General features: G+C 46.9%; 1 protein-coding gene across 25 annotated transcripts in view; it reads left to right on the forward strand.

Annotated features, from left to right (window-relative positions):
• Positions 1-22,867, forward strand: part of ARSG (arylsulfatase G) — a 147,456-nt gene that overhangs the window by 99,594 nt on the left and 24,995 nt on the right. For 22 of the 25 annotated variants that reach the window (XR_012426057.1, XR_012426056.1, XR_012426061.1 and 19 more), the window contains 2 exons: positions 7,318-7,514; positions 9,234-9,314. Coding sequence is in view for 14 of the 25 variants with exons in the window: in XM_074020227.1 (XP_073876328.1) it covers positions 7,318-7,514; positions 9,234-9,314 (278 nt within the window). In the remaining 11 variants the exon portion in view is untranslated. Of the gene's footprint in view, positions 1-7,317; positions 7,515-9,233; positions 9,315-9,419; positions 10,384-22,867 lie in introns of those variants that run through there. The other 3 variants (XM_074020232.1, XM_074020234.1, XM_074020233.1) reach the window with 1 other exon arrangement.

The raw sequence follows: 22,867 nt of genomic DNA on the forward strand, positions 1-22,867 counted from the left end.
TGGTATTAGGAGGTGGGGCCATTAGGAGGAAATAAGGTTTAGATAAGGTCATGAAAGTGAAGCCCCCATGTTGGGATTAGTGTTTGTATTAAAAGAAGAGAAAGAGACTACGGTGTGCTCTCTCTGGGCCATGTGAGGATACAGTGGGAAGGCAGCTGTCTGCTAATAAGCCAATAACCAGCCCCTTGCCAATGGACTTCCCAGCCTCTAGAACTGGGAGACCTAAAGTCGGGCATGGTGGCTCGTGTCTGTAAGCCCAACACTTTGGGAGGTCAAGGGTAGGAGATTGCCTGAGCTCAGGAGTTCAAGACCAGCCTGCACAACATAGTGAGACCGCCATCTCTACAAAAACAAAACAAAACAAACAAACAGAAAAGTCTTTCTGCATTCTAGAACCTGGAAAAATGAAAAAAGAGGCCAGGAACAATGGCTCACGCCTGTAATCCCAGCACTTTGGGAGGCCAAGGCGGGTGGATCACATGAGGTCAGAAGAAGTTCGAGATCAGCCTGGCCAATGTGGTGAAACCCCATCTCTATAAAAAATACAAAAATTAGCTGGGCGTGGTGGCACATGCCTGTAATCCCAGCTACTTGAGAGGCTAGGGTAGGAGAATGCTTGAACCCAGGAGACGGAGGTTGCGGTGAGCCGAGATCTTGCCATTACACTCCAGCCTGGGCAACAAGAGCGAAACAACAACAACAAAAACAAACAAAAACAAAACAAAACAAAAACCCAAAACACAGAATTGGGAGAAGTCGATGGTTGTATACTAAGCCACCCCAGGGAATGGTATTTTGTTATAGCAGCCCAAGCAGGCTAAGACACAGGACACGCATCTTTTGGAACTAGGTCCTCGGGATGCAGAGACGAAACACGTGTTCAGTCTTCATGAGCTCACGCCTGGGATCTGCAGAATTCTCTGTTTTCCTTGATTCGCTACTCCCCTTCATTGCTGGCACCTGTGCTTGCCTAAGCGCCCCTGCTGTGGTGCTGCCCCCTCCACATCTTGCCTCTCACCCAGCTCCCAACCGACACCAACCTATGTCGGGGATCCAGGTTCAGATCCAAAGACCATACTCACCCCCAACCCCTCTTTCTCCTTTCTCCTGTTTGAATGTGGAGACAAATCTCTAGTGATTGACAAAATAAACTAATGAATAGGGATGCAACCGTATCGAACGTCTCCCCCAGGGCTGTGCTTTCTGCCTTGTGTGGTCACCACACACTGTCCTCCAGGTCCCACTGTCTCGGGGATCTTCCCCTCCCCGCCACACCCCAAACCCCATTTGGTTCCCCTGTTACACCTTCCACAGCACCTTGTATTTCTCTTCCATCAGTCCTATGGGCTGAGTATTCCTTATCTGGAATGCTTGGGACTAGAAGTATTTCAGATTTTGGATTTTTTAAGATGTTGGACTATTTGTACTACACTTAGCCGGCTGAGCATCCCTAACCCTCCCAGAAGTATTTCCTTTAGTGTCAGGTCAGCACTCAGACAGTTTCAGAGTTTGCAGTATTTTGGATTTTCAGATTTGGGATGCATTACCTATACTCAATTTTTAAATAATCATCTTATTTATTTTTTAGTTGCCTTTTTCTCTTTCCTGGTCTTAGTTAGATGTGAAGCTCCAAGAGGGTGGAAATCATATCTATTGTGCTCATTGCTCTGTCCCCAGTGCCCGGTTAGAGCTTAATAAATATTTAATGAATGAATGAATGAATAAATGAACGAGTTACTTTATCCAGCCCCAGTGACGTGCGGCTGTTGTGCCAGGAATTCAAACGTGGATTAGACATGTCCGGTCTCTGAGTGATTCCCAGGCTAGTGGGGAAACAGATATGTAAAAACATGCTTTAATGCAGGTTGTTTGTGTCTTATTAATACTGCAAGAAGCAGGGAAAAGGGCTATGGCACGGATGGGGCAGAGAGGAGGCAGCCAACCGTGACCTGGGAGCAAAGGAGGAGGACTGTTGGTGGCTTTGGAGTTGGATCTTAAGAACTGATTAAGTGTTTTTAGGCAAGATAACAGGGAGAATACTGCTGAGAGAGGAATAACATAGATGAGGCACAGGAAGTAGGTGAGGTGCTTGGGGCACTGGCATATAGCAAGAGTCTTTGCGGGGGAAGGAAGGTCTGGCTGGAAGGGACCAAGATAGGGAAAGCTGCAAAGGCTGGGTGAGGAGTTTGGATTGATCCTGCAGGCTGCAATGAGTCCTAGCATGTTTCTTATTTTTCTTTTTTCTTTTTTTTTTTTCTCTTTTGAGATGGAATTTTGCTCTTGTTGCCAAGGCTGGAGTGCAATGGCGCGATCTCAGCTCACCGCAACCTCTGCCTCCTGGGTTCAAGCGATTCTCCTGCCTTAGCCTCCCGACTAGCTGGGATTACAGGCGCCCGCCACCACGCCCGGCTAATTTTGTATTTTTAGTAGAGATGGGGTTTCTCCGTGTTGGTCAGGCTGGTCTTGAACTCTTGATCTCAGGTGATCCAACTGCCTCGGCCTCCAAAAGTGCTGGGATTACAAGCGTGAACCATTGTGCCTGACCGCCCTAGTACGTTTCTAAATATGGATCTGCCAGATCAAGTCTGGGTTAGAGAAGGTTGTCTGTGATGCCAGGGTCTAGTGGAAGATGGCAAAATGGTGGGGTGGGGGACAAGTGGTTATTGCAGCAGTCCAATTCAGAGAGACCCCTTGTCCATCCACCCCCAGGGAACCACCACCAGAGAGGCCAGTGGGCTGAGAGCTGCAGGTATTCATTTCCCCCTGCATGAGGGAAGCCCCGCCTTCACCTCCAGGCCTGCCTCCCTCCACCTAGGCACCATCTGGGGACACTTCTTGAGAGATGGGTGCCTCTCACCTGCCCTTTTCCACTTCGGATCAGATGATTTTCCCCACCCTTAGCTGTCCCTGCACCATAATCTTCAGTGTGTCTCCATGCCCTGCCGCATCCTCTTGCTCTCCTGGAATGTTCCCTGTGTTATCTGACTTGTTTTTTTCCTTCTCTACTCACAAAAATAACACGTGTTCCCTTTAGGAATCTTGGAAAACTAAGACAAGCAAACAAAAAAAATCACCCTGAATTCCACCCCGGAGATAACCTGTTGTTGTTGTTGTTGTGGTTGTTTATTTGAGGCAGAGTCTTGCTCTGTTGCCCAGGCTGGAGTGCAGTGGCACAATCTGGGCTCACTGCAACCTCTGCCTCCCGGGTTCAAGCCATTCTCTTGCCTCAGCCTCCTGAGTAGCTGGGATTACAGGCACGCATCACCATGCCTGTCTAATTTTTGTATTTTTAGTAGACAGGGTTTCACCATGTTGGTCAGGCTAGTCTTGAACTCCTGACCTCAGGTGATCCACCCACCTTGGCCTCCCAAAAGTGCTAGGATTACAGGCATGAGGATAACCTGTTTTAATAGCTCTGATTATGTTCTAGCCTCATTCTATGCTGGTGCATAAACATATGTCTCCCTGGTTTTATTAAGGCATAGTTAATGAACGTATTTTAAAAAACGAAAATGGAGTCACACTGTGATATAGTCAGTATTTTTTTAAAGCACCAGGTGTCCCCCACTCTATTTTCCATTTGACACAGGTGCATAATGAAGAGGTGACTTGCAGGACAGGTGTCCCCAAGGGACTAGTCTGTGTGGGCTCTGCCTGATGCCATGTTTTGGAATCTAGCCTGGCATCAGGATACAGGGAAAGAGGTACACCCTTGGGCACCATTTATACTTACTACTGCTGGCATGTATTCAACATTATTAACAAGGAAGCAGCCGGGCGCAGTGGCTCACGCCTGTAATCCCAGCACTTTGGGAAGCCAAGGCAGGTGGATCACTTGAGGTCAGGAGTTTGAGACCAGCCTGGCCAACATGGTGAAACCTCATCTCTACTAAAAATACAAAAATCAGCCAGGCGTAGTAGCACACGCCTGTAGTCCCAGCTACTCAGGAGGCTGAGGCAGGAGAATTGATTGAACCTGGGAGGTGGAGGTTGTAGTGAGCCGAGATCATGCCACTGCCCTCCAGCTTGGGAGACAGAAACAAAAAACAACAACAAAATAAGCTACCATTTATTAGATGCTTAGTGTGGGAAGTTACACAACAACTTTGTTGGGGAGGTCTGATTGTCCCCAATTTATAGATGGCGAGGGTAAGTTAATTGTCCAGGGCTACACAGTCATGAAATAACAAATCCGGAGGTTTGGATGCAGGATTTTCAAGGCTGTGCTCTTCATCAGCCTGTGCTCTGCCATCTCTCATAACTGCCCTTCTCTGTAAGCCTCTGGCTCAGGGTGCTAATATGACTTTGATAATGGGTGAGAATTTGGAAGATGATGATGGATGATGAAGGGTGGACAGCAGGACCACCCCTCACCCATACACACGGTGAGCTGATTTCCAAGAAAACAGCCGCAATCTGTAGCATTTGCCAATTCCTGGGGTGTAAATACTCACTCTCACCATGGCTGATTTCCAGCTATGGAGATGTCACTGAATGTGGCATTGAGAAATGATGGGCAGTAGCAAGCCATTGTGTGTTATTTCCACGACACAGATACAATAGATGTAAATAAGCCCATGAGCATACATCATAGTAGAATGTAGTAATTAGGAAGTGATAAATGGTGAGAATGTACCACCTTTAAAAAATATTATTTATTTATTGATTGATTTTTGAGACAGAGTCTCGCTCTGTTGCCCAGGCTGGAGTGTAGTGCACAATCTTGGCTCACTGCAACCTCTGCCTCCTGGTTTCAAGCAGTTCTCCCTGCCTCAGCCTCCCGAGTAGCCAGGATTACAGGTGCCTGCCACCACACCTGGCTAATTTTTGTATTTTTTAGTAGAAGTAGGGTTTCGCCATGTTGGCCCAGCTGGTCTCAAACTCTTGACATCAAGTGATCTGCCCGCCTCGGCCTCCCAAAGTGCTAGGATTACAGGTGTGAGCCACCACGCCCGGCAAAAAAATAAAATTTATTTAATTGTAAACTTATATAATTCAATTTTTAGCAATGGCCGTGTTTAACAACTGGTTTGCAAAATTCTTGAAATTTGAGCCAGGTTTAGGCACCACTGCAATATGGAATCTACCTGAAAATTACAAAAAGACACCCCTTGTGGCTAGGCACTGCCCTGTGCAGGGTACCAAGGCAGTAGATTGTGAGCTGGAAATAAGGACCCATTCACTCAGCAGGATGTCCTGATGCAGGCCACAACCTGCACAACTGTACATGACCATCCCTGGGAGAGGGGTCACCAGGCACTGCAAATCAGTGCTGTACGAAAAAACTCGGCAAGAATGGAGATGTTTTCTGCCTGCACTGTCCAAGCTGCTAGCCTCTAGCCACCTGCTGCTGCTGAGCATATGAAATGTGGCTAGGAATTTTTGTGTGTGTGTGTGTGTGTGTGTGTATTTTACTGTGAGTATGAATATATACAGATATATATATAATGATAAAATTTTACCATCTTAACCATTTTAAATGTAAAGTTCTGTGGCATTAAACATTCACTTTGTTTTGCAACCATTACCACTATCCATCTTCAGAACTTTTTCATTTTTTCTAACTGAAACTGTACCCATGAAACATGCGCTGCCCAGTTTTTCTTCCCCACCGTGCCCCGCCACTCACCATCCTACCTTCTCTCTCTGAATTTGACTATTCCAGGCACCTCCCACAAGTGGAATCATACAGTTATTTGCTTCTTGTTGACTGGATTATTTCACTTAGCATAATATTTTCCAGGTCCACCCATGTGCTAGTATGTGAGCCATGGAACTTCTATTATGATTTAACTTTCATTAATTTAAATCTAAATAGTTACATGTGACTTGTGGCTGCTGCCCTGAACAACACAACTCTAGCAATGTTGCAGAGAAAGTGTGAATTAAAATGGGAAAGGCAGAGGCCCCTGTCTTGGGACTTGTGTCCAGGGTTTTATGCCTATCAAGGAGAACTGAGTGCAAGCACAGTCCCGGGCGGCAGACCCTGGGAGCCAGGATGCAGGGGAGTTTGAGGGCACAGGTGGCTATAGAGCAAGGCTGTGAGGTGGTGTAAACCAGGGTGAGCTAAGGAGACCCCTGGGTCCAGCTGAATCTCTGGGTGAACAGGTATGAAAGGGCCATGCATCTCCCCCCACTGGAATGTTGTTGATTCTGTACTCTCCCAATACCCTTGCTTGGTATTGCTGGGTCCTCTGAAAGACCCCCATGGATGGATCTGTGGGAGAGGGGCCCCTGAAGGTCCCTGCCACCGTTGTGATTCTACAGCTGCTCTTAGCTGGGAGTAAGGCTGGGATCTTTGCTTGGAGACAACCCCAGCTCCTCCAAGCCTTTCATTCTGCACTTTCCAGGGGAATCAGGATTATTACAGAGGCAGCAGAACAACAGGGCCTCTGACAGAGCCCTGATCTAGATGTTACCTGGTGGTCATATGTGTCCTTGGAATTCCTGTGATTAACTTGAGACAACCACTTATCTCTTAGAAAGGAACAAGACTGGCCAGGCACAGTGGCTCACACCTGTAATCCCAGCACTTTGGGAGGCCGAGGAGGGCAGATCACCTGAAGTCAGGAGTTTGAGACCAACCTGGCCAACATAGCTAAACCCCGTCTCTCCTAAAAATACAAAATTAGACGGGCGTGGTGGTGGGCACCTGTAATCCCAGCTACTCAGGAGGCTGAGGCAGGAGTATCGCTTGAATCCAGGAGGCGTAGGTTGCAGTGTGACAATATTGCACCACTGCACTCCAGCCTGGGCGACAAGAATGAGACTCTGTCTAAAAAACAAAAAGAAAAAAGAAAGGAAGGAAGGAAGGAAAGGAAGGAAGGAAGGAAGGAAGGAGGCTGAGAACGGACAGGATAGTTCGGATGCTGCAAAATAAAATGTAAAGGGGTGTGTGTGTGTGTGTGTGTGTGTGTGTGTGTGTATGCCTTAGACTTTACAGTGTGGCATTTAAGAACAAGATTGGGACACGTAACTAATTGCATACCCTGGGCAAGTCCTTTAATCTCTAAGCTTCTGATTCTTCATCTGAAAAACGGGGCTATGATGAGGATGAACCTAGACAACGTGAGTCCCATATAATAAGCTCTCAGTAAATGATAAGGGATAGTAACTATTATTACAGTTCTCATTTTTAATCAGCTAACCGAATTGCTTTCACATTTCCTTGGAAGGTTATGGATAAATGTGTCCTTCCCGAGCCTATGGGGCAGAAGGAGCTTTGGGGAGTTTCCTGGAGGAGAGGGAGGATCCCTGAGGCACCAGACGAGCCAGGAGAGCCTTCTGAAGAGTCACCTCTTGGTTCTCCTGTTTCAGCACCAGCGGGAGGCCCTTCCTGCTATATGTGGCTCTGGCCCACATGCACGTGCCCTTACCTGTGACTCAGCTACCAGCAGCCCCATGGGACAGAAGGCTGTATGGTGCAGGGCTCCGGGAGATGGACGGTCTGGTTGGCCAGATCAAGGACAAAGTTGACCACACAGCGAAGGACAACACATTCCTCTGGTTTACAGGTAAAGTAATAAAAGCCAGCCAGCCTAACTGCCATTTAATAGATAAACTTGCACGTTACCTGTGAAGAGCAGAGTCTGGCCTCATGATCCCCTTTCATAGGTCAGGGGACTTGCTTTGAACTTGAGGCCCAGATAAGGCTTGCTGGCCTGAATGCTGAGCACCTGTCCACTGGGGCCTCCAAGGCCAAGTCCCTGGGCAGGTTTGCACACACAGAGCAGGCGCCTTGCTGGCCCCTTGTGTGTCGATTCAGGCTATCTGGGTATTGTTCTTAATTGCCATTGAATGACATTGACCTTGTGAGCCTGTGTTGTCCTTGTGCAGTTCTAAGATTTCCCTCTTCTCCATCTTCCCTGGTCCCAAAGATTCCGCTTGCTGCCACTCCCCGTGTCACGTCTTTTGGCTGAGTGGCCTTAGTGAGCTGAACTGGTGGCCTCTTTAAAGGCCTCATACATGCATTGTGTGTTTTAGGTTTCTGTCTGGAGCGACCACAGAGGTTAAAAGCACTGCTTTCGGCCAGGCGTGGTGGCTCACACCTATAATCTCAGCACTTTGGGAGGCTGAGGCAGGCGGATCACCTGAGGTCAGGAGTTTGAGACCAGCCTGGCCAACATGGCAAAACCCTGTCTCTACTAAAAATACAAAAATTATCTGGGCGTATTGGCACATGCCTGTAGTCCCAGCTACTCGGGAGGCTGAGGCAGGAGAATCGCTTAAACCTGGGAGGCAGAGGTTGCAGTGAGCTGAGATCGTGTCACTGCACTCCAGCCTGGGCGACAGAGCAAGACTCTGTCTCAAAAAAAAAAAAAAAAAAAAAAAAAAGAAGCACTGCTTTCGGGTCAAGTAGAGACCGATACTCTCTACCGTGCAGCAAAGGTGTTATAAACTCCTATAGGATTTGAATCTATATTCTACTACTGAGGGAATTCCCGTAATCTCACCAAGCCTCCTTTTCCTCATCTGCAAAATTAAGCTAGTAACAGAATCTACTCCATAGCATGTTGGAGGATTATGAGACGATGTATGTGAAACACTGGGTGCATAATAGATGCTCAATAAATAGTCGCTGGACTGAGGCTGATGATGGTGGCAATGAGATTGCTGAAAACTTACAGAAAGGCAAGGGAGGAAAGAGGAAGGAAGGGGAGGAAAGGCAAGGAAGGCAAGAGGCTCACGATGGGGCTGGGTTGGGGCAGAAAAGGCCACTTGTCTCTGAAAGCCCAGTAGAGACAGGCCTCATATCAAGGGTTGTTCTTCACGAGTGGGAATCATATTTGTCTTTATTTATTTATTTATTTTTACTTATTTTTTGAGATGGAGTCTCGCTCTGTCACCTAGGCTGGAATGCAGTGGCGTGATCTCGGCTCACTGCAGCCTCCGCCTCCTGGGTTCAAGCGTTTTTTGTACCTCAACCTCCAGAGTAGCTGGGATTGTAGGCGCCCGCCACCACACCCAGCTAATTTTTGTATTTTTAGTAGAGAAGGGGTTTCACCATGTCGGCCAGGCTGGTCTGGGACTCCTGACCTCAAGTGATCTGCTTGCCTCCGCCTCCCAAAGTGCTGGGATTACAGGCGTGAGCCACTGGAGCAGGCCCGTGTTTGTCTTTATAAGTCCTTTTTCTATCTAGTTCCTGCTCTTCACAGGGAGATAGGGCTAGAGTGGGAGGGTCAGCGTAAGTGTCCAACCAGCCTGGTGACCATTATGCTTTTTCTGGTTTCTAGGAGACAATGGCCCATGGGCTGAGAAGTGTGAGCTAGCGGGCAGTGTGGGTGCCTTCACTGGAGTGTGGCAAGCTCGTCGAGGTAAGAGGCTCAGCTGGGGTTGGTGGATCCCACTGCAATGCTGAGCCCAGGCTGGGGTGTGGGATTCTGCCTCTGGGTGGGGAACAACTTATATCTGGGCCTTAGGGTCATCATCGTGAAACAGGGACACATTTGCTCACCAGTCACCAGCACCCAGAGAAGAAGGAACAAGTTGTGATGGAGAAAACGACTGCTCAGTTTGCACCATCCCTGTCTCTCCTTTCCTCCTAGAACTTCCCAAAGGCGACGAGCCCTCCACCCAACAAGCCAGTCTATGAACATTCCAACAAATGTGCTTTGTCTTTACTTTCATCCCGTTCCCTTGCTCTTCCTCCTTCCTTTTTAAAAATTCATCCATCCATCCATCCATCCATCCATCCATCCATCCATCCATCCATTAACTTACCCATTCAAAAAATATTTAGTGCACAACGGTGCAAGGTTTTTAATGTACATTGTTTCCAGTTCTTACAATAGTGAGAGGGTGGCAGTCATAGCTCCATTTACAGATGAAGAAAGAGAGAGGCTCAGAGAGGGTAAGTAATTTGCCCATGTCACACAGTTTGTGAGGAGGGAGTCAGGTTTTCCATTGAAATTAAAGTTGGTACTCGCCCTGCTGTACCATACTGCTTCTCACAGCTGCCTCTGTCTCTATTTCAACATCTTTCAACTTCCAGCTCAGCTCCCATCTGCTCTGGGAGAGCTTTCCCACAAGGACCTCACTTTCTGAGAGTGCAGCCATGCCGGGGACAATTTGACATATGGACCAAATGCTCGAAAAATACGCCTATCTTTTGATGCATCAATTCCTCCTGTAAGAGTTTGTCTTAAGGAAATAATTAGGCACATGCTCAATGACATACGAAAAAGGATGCTCATTGCAGTGAATTTTTTTTCATAGTTGGACATAACCCAAGTGTCTAGTAAGAAGATAGTGCTTAAAGAAATTATTATACCTCCGTTAAAAGGAATAACCAAGAACCACTAAAATAATTCATATTTATTGACTTGGAAACATTTACATGAGATATTTTTTAATGAATAAAACAGATTCCAATATGGAACAAAATGTAAAGTATGATTTTATTATATAAAAAATAATCATATGTAGACTCAAAAAAAATCTTGAAAGAGTCAATAAAGGGTAACAAAACATTAGCAGTAATTACCTCTGGGCAACGGAAGGAGAGTTGAAGGGGTGAATTTACCCCTACAATAAACCGGTATTGTTTGTTTCATATAAATTAAACGTTTAGGAGGTATTTGTGTCCAAGGGGGTTCAGAGGTGGGCCTGGCAAGATTACCCCCATTGAGGAATGTGTGAGGCAGAATTTTAGATCTGGGACTGTGTATTCATCCACAGACTAATACACACAATCGCACCATTCTTGAATTAGAGGGAACCAAAAAGGTCTATTTGTCTGTCTATCTGCCTGTTCTGTCTATCTATCTATCTGTCTGTTATCTGTCTATCATCTATCATCTATCTATCTATCTATCTATCTATCTATCATCTATCATCTATCTAATCTATCTATCTATCTATCAATCAATCAAAACACCAATACTCCAAGAGATAAAATAAACTCACATTGCTATAAAGAACTACCTGAGACAGGGTAATTTATAAAGAAAAGAGGTTTAATTGACTCACAGTTCCGCAGGCTGTACAGGAAGCATAGCTAGGGAGGCCTCAGGAAACTTACAGTCATGGCAGAAGGCGAAGGGGAAGCATGTATGTCCTCCATGTTTGGAGCAGGAGGAAGAGAGTGAAGGGGAAGGCGCCACTCACTTTTAAACAGCCAAGACTAATGAGAATTTGCTCACCATCATGAGAACAGCAAAGGGGAAATCCGCTCTCATGACCCAGTCGCCTTCCACCAGGCCCTTCCTCCAACACTGGGGATTACAATTCGTTGTGAGATTTGGGTGGGGACACAGAGCCAAACCATATCAGGCTGTTTTTCCTGCTGTTAAACTCAATCCTGACCTATGGCCCTCAGCTGTCTCCAGGTGGTCTCCACTAGCACTCCCCTCATCGTATTAGTCTGGCAGGATAATTGTAGTTACCTAGAAACTGAAGCATTGTGCACCTCGATTCTGGTGCAGAGAAGCAAATGCTGATTTTTTTTTTGAGACAGAGTCTCACTCTGTCACCCAGGCTGGAGTGCAGTGGCATGATCTTGGCTCACTGCAACCTTCACCTTCTGGGCTCAAGCTATTCTCCTACCTCATCCTCCCAAGTAGCTGGGATTACACGTGTGTGCCACCATGCTCAGCTAATTTTTTGTTTGTTTGTTTTTGTTTTTGTATTTTTAGTAGGGATGGGGTTTCACCGTGTTGGCTAGGCTGGTCTTGAATTCCTGACCTCAAGTGATCCACCCGCCTTGGCCTCCCAAAGTGCTGGGATTATAGGCGTGAGCCACCATGCCCGGTCATTATCATTTTTATTTTTCATTTTTATTTTTATTTTTTTGAGATGGAGTTTCGCTCTTGTTCCCCGGGCTACAGTGCAATGGCACAATCTCAGCTCACGACAACCTCTGCCTCCTGTGTTCAAGTGATTCTCCTGCCTCAGCCTCCCTAGTAGCTGGGATCACAGGCACCCGCCACCACACCTGGCTGATTTTGTATTTTTAGTTGAGATGGGATTTCTCCATGTTGGTCAGGCTGGCATTGAACTCCTGACCTCAGGTGATCCGCCCACCTCAGCCTCCCAAAGTGCTGGGATTACAGGTGTGAGCCACCACGACCGGCCTATTTTTCAATTTTAACCTGATGTCCCTTGGATCAGATATCTTCAGAACTTTAGGAGCAAGTGGCTGCTGGACTGTGGCCATAACTTGTGTCTGGAAATTTGAGTCAGGGGTCAGGAGAGCTGAGTACCAGCTCCTGCTAACCTTCTCAGTGACCAGATTATTTTATCTCTTTGAGTATTGGTGTTTCTCACTCTCACTCTCTCTCTTTCTCTCTATATATGCATAGATCTTTTTGGTCGTCTTCCGTTAAAAAATGCTGTGATTTAGTTGTGATTTCTGGAGAGCTGGGTCAAGAGAAGATGCTAAGGAGGACTGGAGGTGGATGGAGGTGTGTCAAGAAACAAGAGCCTAGAGAAATACAGCATACACTGGGAGTGGTTTGTTGCATTAGCTGATTACAATTCCTCTGTTCTGTACCTGGGACACCCTTGGGCCAGGCTGCCATCTTCAGTGTTCAGTTAGAAAGCCTGGAATCGCCTGGTGTCAGAAGCCCCATGGTTAAAAGTCCAGAAGGTGTGGAGACCATGGATGTAGGGGAAAGGATCTGTAAGTAAGTGGCTTCTCCATGGGGAAGAGAATTGACCTGCTGGTCTCCTATCTGAGGACTTGCCTTATTGATCTCTTCTCCCTTTATGAGGCAGTTTTGAAATAGTGAGTCAGGCTTAAGGATGTGGACTGGGACCCCATTCTTTGAGGGAATGATGAGAAATACATTTACTAGCTGGCTAGGTGCAGTGGCTCATGCCTGTAGTCCTAGCACTTTGGGAGGCTGAGGCAGGAAGATAGCTTGAGGTCAGGAGTTCAAGACCAGTCTGGCCAACATGGTGAAAACCTGTCTCTACTAAAAATACAAAAATTGGCCAGGTATGGTGGCGGGCATCTGTAATCCCAGCTACTCGGGTGGCTGAGGCAGGAGAATCGCTTGAACCTGGGGGGCGGAGGAGGTTGCAGTGAGCTGAGATTGTGCTACTGCACTCCAGCCTGGGCAACAGAGTGAGACTCTGTCAAAAAAAGAAAAAGAAAAATAGATTTACTAGCTGGGCAACCTTCATTTCTCCTTTCCTTCCTTCCTCCTGCAAGCATTTGTTGAGCACCTACTGTTTTCTATTCCTCCTATTGAGCACCTACTGTGTGCCAGGAACTATGCTCAGTGCTGGTGCTACAAAGATCAACAAAGCCCCGACCGGAATGACAGTCTAGAATAGTGTTTCTTTGATTTTAAAATTAAAGTGTGTAGACCGTCCCCCGGGGATCTTGCTAACATACAGTTCTGACCCAAGAGGGCTGGGTTGCCGATGGGGGTTTTGCATTTCTAGGGCACTCCTAGGTGATGCTGATGTGGCTGGTCCAGGGACCGAACTTTGAGAACCACCAGTCCAGAACGTCTACATCTAGACCATGAGTCTAGAATCATCTGAGGGTAGAACTTTCAACTTTAGACCAATGGTTATCAAAGTGTGGTTCCCCAACCAGCATCATTAGCACCACCTGAGAAATTGTTAACAGTACAAATTTTAGGGCTTCACCCTGGGCCAAAAGAATCAGAAACACTTGAGATGGGTCCCAGGAATCTGGGTTTAACCAGTCCTTTGGGTGATAATGCAGGTTAAAATTTGAGAACCACCTGTCTAGAGCTACACAATCCGGTATGTCAGGCACTAGCCACATATGGGCATTTAAATTAAAATTAATACAAGTCAATTAAAATTCAATTCCTTGGTCACACCAGCCATACTTCCAGGTCTCAGTAGCCATATGTGGCTACTGGCTACCATATTGGGTAGCAAATAGGCTTCCCTGGGGGTGGTTTGCATTTTGAAGAATGAGTAGGAGACAGCCAGGGATTGGCAGGAGAAAAGGCTCTGGGCGAGGGCAGCAGCCCGGGCAGAGGTGGGAACATCAGGGAGTAGGAGCCGCTCCCTGGAGCTGCCCCTGTGTCTGTGAGTCTGGAGTTTGTGGCGACCAAGGAGAACAGCAAGAGATGGGGCCAGCGTTCGACAATCTTTGCAGTTTGGCTTTTATTCTAAGGAAATGTAGAACCATGGGAAGATTTTAAGAGCGGGAGGGACCTTATTTAATGTTAAATATAGAGGTGAAATTTACATCACATAAAATTAACATTTTACGTTGTTCGGTTAAGTAGCACTTAGCACCTTCCCTATGTTGTGTGACGACCACATCTGTCTAGTTCTAAAACACTTCTGTCACCCCAAAAGAAACCCTATATCCTTTAATTAATTAATTAATTAATATTTTAGAGATATAGTCTTGCTCTGTCCCCCAGGCTGGAGTGCAATGGCACGATCATAACTCATTGCAGCCTCAAACTCCTGAGCTCAAGGGATCCCCCCACCTCATTCTCCTGAGTACCTTGGACTACAGGAGTGTGCCACTGCGCCCCCTGCATTTTTTTTTTTTCTGAGATAGGGTCTTGCTCTGTTGCCCAGGCTGGAGTGCAGTGGCATCATTACAGCTCACTGCAGCCTCAACCTCCTGGATTCAAGCGATCCTCCCACCTCAGCCTCCTAAGTAGCTGGGACCACAGGCATGCACTACCATCCCCAGCTAATTTTTCTTTTCCTTTTTAAATGTTTTTTTTTTTTTTTTTTTAGAGACAGGGTCTTGCTATATTGCCCAGGCTGGTCTGAAACTCCTGGGCTTAAGCAATCTTCCCACCGTAGCCTCCCAAAATGTTGGGATTACAGGTGTGAGCCAGTGCACCTGGCCTATGCCTAGCTTTTAAAAAATATATATTTATTTTGTTGAACCCCATATCCTTTAAACAGTTGCTCACCATCTCCCACTCCCCCTCCAGCATACTAGCCAATGTTTATTAAAAGATCCCTCTTGTATCAGGGGAGCTGAGAACAAGGAGAAGGGCAAGTACCAGTCTCACTTCCACTGATCCAAAAATGACCAATGAGAGAAGCCAGTGACAAAATCTCCAAGAATATCCCCAAGTTCAAAGAATGCCAAAGTTGGAAAAGACCTCAGTCATTTTTTTTTTTTTTTTGAAACAAAGTCTTGTTCTGTCGCCCAGGCTGGAGTGTAGTGGTGCGATCTCAGCTCACTGCAAACTCCACCTCCCAGGTTCAAGCGATTCTCCTGGTTCAGCCTCCTGAGTAGCTGGTATGACACATGTGCACCACCACACCCGCCACCATGTCTGGTATTTTTAGTAGAGACGGGGTTTCACCATGTGGGCCAGGCTGGTCTTGAACTCCTGACCTCCGGTGATCCACCCGCCTCAGCCTCCCAAAGTGTTGGGATTACAGGCATGAGTCACCATGCCTGGCCGACCTCAGCGATCTTTATTCCAGCCACCTTATTGGACAAATGAGGAAACTGAGGCCAAGGAGAATGGAAGGCATCCCCGAGGCCAGCCAGCCGTGGAGGGGCCCACATCCTCTGACCATCACTGGCTCATTCCCCAAGCCACGTGACTGCTCTCACGCACATCTGGTTATACGCGATGCTCAGCCACCTGGAAAACTGTATCTTGCTCTTTGAACCTAGTAATTGTCAAGGAAAAAGTCTTTAGCTCTTGCGACAGTCTGAATCTTTCTACATCTGTGGGAGGCAGAGAGGGTTTGGAGGCTCAGGCTGGGCTTGAATCTTGACTCAGCTCAGGGCTCAGCAGCCTCTTCTTGTTAGGTGGAGTCATGGACTATTCTCCGTAGATTGTTGGGAGAATCAGTGGGGGTACTGCCTGGGACGCTCCCAGCCTTGTGCCTGGCCTCTAATGATAACCCCCATTAGACTCAATTTCTTAATTCCCGGCTGAAACAACCTGACGGGACCCCACGCATAGAAGCTCTAGAAGGGGACTGGCAAACACCCTGAAAAAGATTCCCTCACTAAAGGATCAGGCAACTTAAATCGCATACAGATAACTTTAAAATGTTCCGGGTCTCTTGGGAAACGTTCTGAAGCTGAATTTCAGGCACCTCAAGATAACATTCTTTTTTGGGGCAAGGCCTTCCCACTAAGTCTGTGGCTTGATGTGGGATTGGTGGGTGGCAGCACTTAAATTCATGATCGGGCTGGGGCTGGATGCCGTTCCCTTCTTTTCTTGGGAGTCTGAAAGTGAACTTTGCCTGAGAGGCTGCTGCCGGGGGGTAGACACTTCTTCCTCATTCTCCAAAGCAGCTTCCTGTCAACTAACTATGCCACAGCCTCCGTCTTCCTCTCTGCCTGGAATGCTGCTGAGGCTCTGGGAAGCCAGGCAGCTCCCTGCTCGGCAGGTGGCCATGTCCTGTGAGTCAAAGGGGCTGGGGTCCCTCTGGCCACCTGCTCCTCCTCACCCAGTTTCCCATCAGTGGGATGTCTGCACGGCTCACTGTACGGGGGCCAGACTCAAGAGGAGATGAAAGAGAGAAGGCGGTCAATGTTTTCGCAACGGAGTAGGACAAACAGTACTGGGAGTCGTGCAATTTTCTCCCTGAAGCCAGGCTGCTGCGTCAGGCCACGCGCTGTCTTCCCCTGTTCTCAGGGCCCCCAGGCCCCCCTGCTTGTCTTCCCTTTCCTTTCCTGGCTGAACCGCCCAGCTCAGCTGATGGGATGAGGCAGCGTCTCCTGGAGTCATCTTTTCACCCCGTGCGTGTGGACTGAGAATACTCCACTTGGCTTGTGCCCTGCAGGGGCGAGGAGACACAGAACTGGGGCGGAGGCAGAGCAAAGCAGCCCTGCCCTCTCCCGAAGAAGAAGGGCACGAGTTAGTCACCCCCGCTGTCTCTGGGCCCGCAGCCTGGTCCAGGAGGCCTGGCTCTCACTGCAGCCGCCTTCCCTTCTCCGTGCCAGATCTGTTTCCTACCCAGGACAGAACCAACACCTTGTTTTTCCCCTAACTGACTGCTCCTCTGTCTGGAAAATCTTTTCTTGTTTTATTTGAAGAGCAGAACTGTTCCTTCCTCCCCCTTGGTGATGAGGAAACATTCTGTTGAATTTGGCATCCAGGCTCCTAGGAGACCTTGGTTGTTTGTAATCTGATGCTATCAGGTTGTTGCATAATCTTTCCCACTGGGAAGCCGTCTCCGCATCCTGGGCCTTCTGTCCTGTTTGGGGTCGGGGGTGGGGCAGGGAAAAGTCAGAGGTGCCATGGGGTGAGAGAGCAAGGGATAAGGGACTCTGACTGTTGGCCCTGGCTGGGGACTGGGCCTGCTGGTGGAGACCCAGCAGAAGTCAAACTGTGTCTCTTTCTGGGACTTTGGCCACCAGGCTTAGTGGAATGTCCTCATCCCATACTCAGGGCCACCCCAGGCCAGCCGGAGTCCCAGGCTGCCCCGTGTTTCTAGAAAACGAGTACACTGTACGCATCCTTGGCAAGGGGACATACTACATTTAGAAACAAAGCCTGCTTCTTTATTTTATTTTTGTAGAGGCAGGGTCTCACTCTGTTGCCCGGGCTGCAGTGCAGTGGTGTGATCATGGCTCACTGCAGCCTTGACCTCCTGGGCTCAAGCAATCCTCCTGCTTCAGCCTCCCTAGTAGCTGGGGCTACAGGTGTACGCCACCATGCCTGGAACATTAAATTTTTCTTTTTTCTTTTTTTTTTTTTTTACAGAGATGGGGCAGGGGGGTCTTGCTTATTGCTCAGGCTGGTTTCGAACTCCTGGCTTCAAATGATCTTCCTTGCATTGGCCTCCCAGAGTGCTGGTAGTACAACTGCGAGCCACTGCACTGGGCTGAGAGCCTGCTTCTTTAGAAGGTTATTAGAATGTGCACTCCTCAGAACAGGCGCGCTACCCAGTCACAAATGCTAATGGCTTTGTGGGCCCGGCAGGTGATAAGGAACAAATGTTTGTTTTTGTCGGTCATGGGCAGTGTTAGGAATTCAATAAACTGGAGAGAGGACCCTGCCAAATGACATTCAGCATTAGTTAAAAGAAAAACACCATGCATGCCAAACCAAACTGTCGGAGGTTGTGCTCTCTGCTATTTTCTCCCCATAGGTAATTTGGTTGGCACTCCTCTGGCGGGCATTATGCAAAAGTACCTTGCTTAAAGCTTTATGTACACTATCTTATATAGCTGTTCCCACAACCCTATGAGATAAATACAGTTGGCCCTTGAGTGACATGGATTTGAACTGCGTGGGTCCACTTAATACATGAATTTTCTTCTGCCTCTGCCACCCCTGAGACAGCAAGACCGACCTCTCCTCTTTCCCCTCGTCTTCCTTAGTGTACTCCACGTGAAGACAACGAGGATGAAGCCCTTTACGATGAGCCACTTCCACTTAATGAATAGAAAATATATTTTGTCTTTCTTCTAATTTTATTTTTCTTTCCTTCCTTCCCTCCCTTCCCTTTCCTTCCTTCCTTCCTTTTCTCTTTTTTCTTCTTTCTTCCCTTCCTTCCCTCCCTCCCTCCCTCTCCTCTTTCTTTCTCTCTTTCTTTCTTTGTTTCTTTGTCTTTCTTTTCTCTTTCTTTCTTTCTTTCTTTCTTTCTTTCTTTCTCTCTCTCTCTCTTTCTCTTTCTTTCTTTCTTTCTTTCTTTCTTTCTTTCTTTCTTTCTTTCTTTCTCTCTCTCTCTCTCTCTCTCTCTCTTTCTTTCTTTCTTTCTTTCTTTCTTTCTTTCTTTCTTACTTTTTTCCTCTTTTTCTTTTTTGACAGAGTCTTGCTGTGTTGTCCAGGCTAGAGGGCAGTGATCTAATCAGAGCTCACTGCTGCCTCAACCTCCTGGGCTCAGGCGATCCTCCCACCTCAGCCTCCCAAGTAGCTTGGACTACCAGCTAGGACTCCCAAGTAGCTGGGACTACCACACTTAGCTATTTATTTATTTATTTATTTTGTAGAGACAGGGGGTCTCACTATGTTGCCCAGTCTGGTCTCGGACTCCTGGGCCCAAGCCATCCTCCTGCCTTGGCCTCCTGAAGTGCTAGGATTACAGTTGTGAGCGACTGTGCCTGGCCAGGATTTTCTTACTAACATTTTCTTTTCTCTAGCTCACTTTATTATAAGTCTACAGTATATAATACATATAAGATACTAAATATGTCTTAATTGAATGTTTATGTTATTGGTATGGCTTCCTGGTCAACATAAGGCTATCAGTAGTTAAGTTTTGGAAGAGTCAAAGGTTATGCCCAGATTTTCAACTGCGCGGGAGTCAGTGCCCTAACTCTTGTGTTATTCAAGGGTCAACTGTACAATCATTTCCCTGCTTCCTGGCTGAGATGATTGAGACTGAGGGAGGTTATGAATTCTGCCCAAGGCCACTTGGTTGGCAGGGGTACCACTGGAGACCTGCCTGCCCCCAAAGGTATCGTCCTAATTATTCCTTGAATACTTCTTCAGCTCTGGTTTTCAGGCCACTGACATCAGAATTACCTAGAATCAGAGCCCCACCCCGGACTTATTAGATTAGAATTCCTGGGGATAGGACCCAGAAATCCATATCTTAGATGAGATCTCTTGTGGTGATTCTTCTGTATGGAGAAATTTGCGAATTTCCTTGTTTGCTGCCTTGCCTTTCTGACTCAGTGAAACATGGCCCTTGGGTCCCAGCCAAGAAAGACCACTGTTCCTCCGCGTGGGCAGTGGTGAGTGTTCCTCGGCCTGCCCCTGTCTCGATGCATCATAAAATGCCACTTCACTTCCGTAACCAGAGAAGCACAAATAAGCAAATTCGTGAATCATGGTTTTGTTTATATTTTGGTTGCTGTGGCTAAATATTTATTGCTTTAAGTAAGAGGCTCTGCTTTAATTAGAGTCATAAGTAACCACGAGTGCATAGAAATGCATTCTCATGGCCATAAGACATGCATTTCTCGACAGAAAGCCGAAGGCAACTAACACTTTTAACGTGCCAGTTCCCGATCAAAGTATGGAAGCTTATCTAAATGAATGAATAGTGTTTGAAATTGAAAAGTGATTAGAAGTTTCATTTATGGATTATCTATTGTTCTTACTTACTATGACTTTATAAGGTCATATTTGTGACGCTGTGGCATAGAGGTATAAAGGCGTGGGCAACAGAAAGCCTGCGGTGACGATGACCATTAGCTACATTTAACTTTGAAATGTGCTGTGTTCTCTTCCCTATCTTGCCCCTTGCCCTCTTTCCCTGGGAATGGGTGCTCTCCGCACTAAACCCCAGGAGAGTTTTAGAAGATCTTGATGTCAGAGCCTCACTGCAGGCTGATTAAATCACAGTCTCTGGGAAAGAGACTTTGGCATGGGTATTTTTTAAAAGCTCCCCAGTGATTCTAATACATATTCAAAATGGGAACCCCTGCCCTAGGTTTAGTGAGTGAGGGTGCTGGCTGTGTAGTCAGACCGGCATTCAGATCTTGACTCTATCATTTTCTTTCTTTCTTTTTTTTTTTTAGACAGAGTCTCACTCTGCCACCCAGGCTGGAGTGAAGTGGCTCAATTTTGGCTCGCTGCAACCTCTGCCTCCCGGGTTCAAGTGATTCTCCTGCCTCAGCCTCCTGAGTAGCTAGTATTACAGCCATGTGCCACCACGGCTGGCTAATTTTTGTATTTTTACTAGAGATGGGGTTTCACCATATTGGTCAGGCTGGTCTCACACTCCTGACCTCGTGATCCGCCCGCCTCAGCCTCCCAAAGTGCTGGGATTACAGGCGTGAGCCACCGCGCCCAGCCGGCTCTATCATTTTCTAGCTATGTGACTTGGGGGCAAATTACTTCGCCTCTCTGAGCTTTGGTTTCCCCATCTGAAAAATGGGGACAATAGTAGCTAACTTGAGAGGGTGTCATAAGGATTCAATGAGATAATGCCAGGAAGCATGTATCTTTATGCTGAGGAGCACTTAACTTGGTACTTAGTAAGGGCTCAATAAATAGGAGATGCTATTGTTGTTATTAATATTATGTTTAATTTAGAATAACTACCCATTAGTGGGAGCAGGTATTACTGAAGAATATTGGGGGATTAGGAGTAGCTACCTTAGAATTCAGCCTTTACTGGTGCAGATAAAACACAACACGCCTGTTTAATACAAGCATATGCATCTCATAATGAGACTATACAACCCTAGGGGCTGATAGAATGCTAGTCAGATCTTTGTAAGTTTTGTCCACTCCTAGAAGTACCAGTGAGAAATTGGAATTTATAGCAAGACGGTATCTGCGTTGTGGGTGATACATAAATATTTAAGAATTGCTTGTTCACACTCTAGACCCTTTTAAGATGAATCCCTTTAGAATACAAGATCTGTGGGCCTGTGATCATTTGCACGGCTGGCATATATAATTGTGTCTTCCTGTTAGAGCCAGAACCCAGGGTGTAGCCTGCACTAGCCGACTAGTCTCTACAACAGAAAGAGGGGATTGCTCCTTAAGTGACCACACTAAGGGACTTCTCTCAGCCAATCTTTTTCTTTCTCCTAATTCCTGAATCTTTTGCAAGGAGATTGTCTGCTTTGTTGACTACACCTGTTTTATAACTAGCCGGATTCCTCCAAACCCCTCCAGCTTTCAATCCTTTGCTGAAATAAGACAAGCACATTGAAATGTTTTTCTCTGAAGAGCGTATTAGGAAAGTCAGTCAGCTACAAGAGAGCAAAACAAAAGGTTGTGGCAAACGAGAAGAATCCCTAGTGGTGAAGACCGAGTAGCAAATTTATTAATTAAAGATCAGTTTACCCTTCTGGAAACATCCTGGAGGCAGAGACCAAATCCTGTGTTCAACCCTGGTGCCACTGCCCACCCCAGTGCCTTCTGGTGGACCAATAGACCTAATGGCTTGTTTCCTGGAACTACAGCCTTGATCTTTCCTTAGCATCTGGCCTCGAAGTTTAAGCAAGACTATTTGAATATTGTACACCATGGACATGCAGATAAACAGGCTCCCCAGTTTCACCCACCCATACCCCAAGCGTCCACAAAGATGCCCCCATGGGAGTGGAAGTATCCACAAAGCCCCAGCACATGCCTTTGAGCGGATGCTTCCTCCCTGCTTTTTGGCCCTAAGCTGAAGCGTAAGTCATACATTCCAAAGCCACGTGGAAATGTGTCTTATGCTTGTTGGAGTTCTGGATTCTTTGTTCCAAGTGCGTGAATAAATTGGAGGGAGCTATATGTATTTATGGGAGACGTGGTTCTCGATAGGAAGGATGTATTTGAGAAATGCTGGGCTAGATCAAAGAGCGTCTCACTCAGCCTGCAGAGACCCCAATTGGATTTTTGAACCCCACACCCTTAAACATAAACAGTCCCTAGGACGTAAGTTATTTTGTGTTTTGTTTCTTACTTCAAAACTTGAGGGACTCCAAAGCTGGTTATGAAAAAGCCCTAAGAATGCTGAGCATTTCCCGTGTGGTGTGCTGGGCCAAGGGACATCAAAGGTTCCATTTGCAGCAGTGCTAGCACAGGGCGACAGAAGCCTTCATCTTGTTCCTCCCCGTGTTCCTCCCCACATAATTGCTTTTATTATTCACACCAACCAAACAAAGGGAAATTGCATGACCACAGTGTGTGTGAGCCACACACAGCACTTGCGTTGGAAAGGCTGTGCACACGCTAACTTTGTGGGATCCTTGGCCCTTGGCTCAACCAGGATGAGGGTGGGGTGTGTGTGGGGGTGGTGGGATGGCCGTGGTTCATGCAACCCAACATGTATTCAGGATGTTTCCATCAAACATGACCTCATCTCTTCCAGCCCGCTAGCCATCATTATTATGGTGGTCGCTTTTGACTTAATGGGTACAAAAATAATTCCTTTAATAACCAAAGTGGAAATTCATAGATTGCACGTAGTTGGTACTTACCTCCCCCAGGAGGCAAGAGGTTGGAGCTATTACTGACACTGTCTCCATAACATCAGTACA

Source organism: Macaca fascicularis, chromosome 16 (assembly GCF_037993035.2).
Source record: "Macaca fascicularis isolate 582-1 chromosome 16, T2T-MFA8v1.1".
Lineage (NCBI taxonomy): Eukaryota > Metazoa > Chordata > Mammalia > Primates > Cercopithecidae > Macaca > Macaca fascicularis.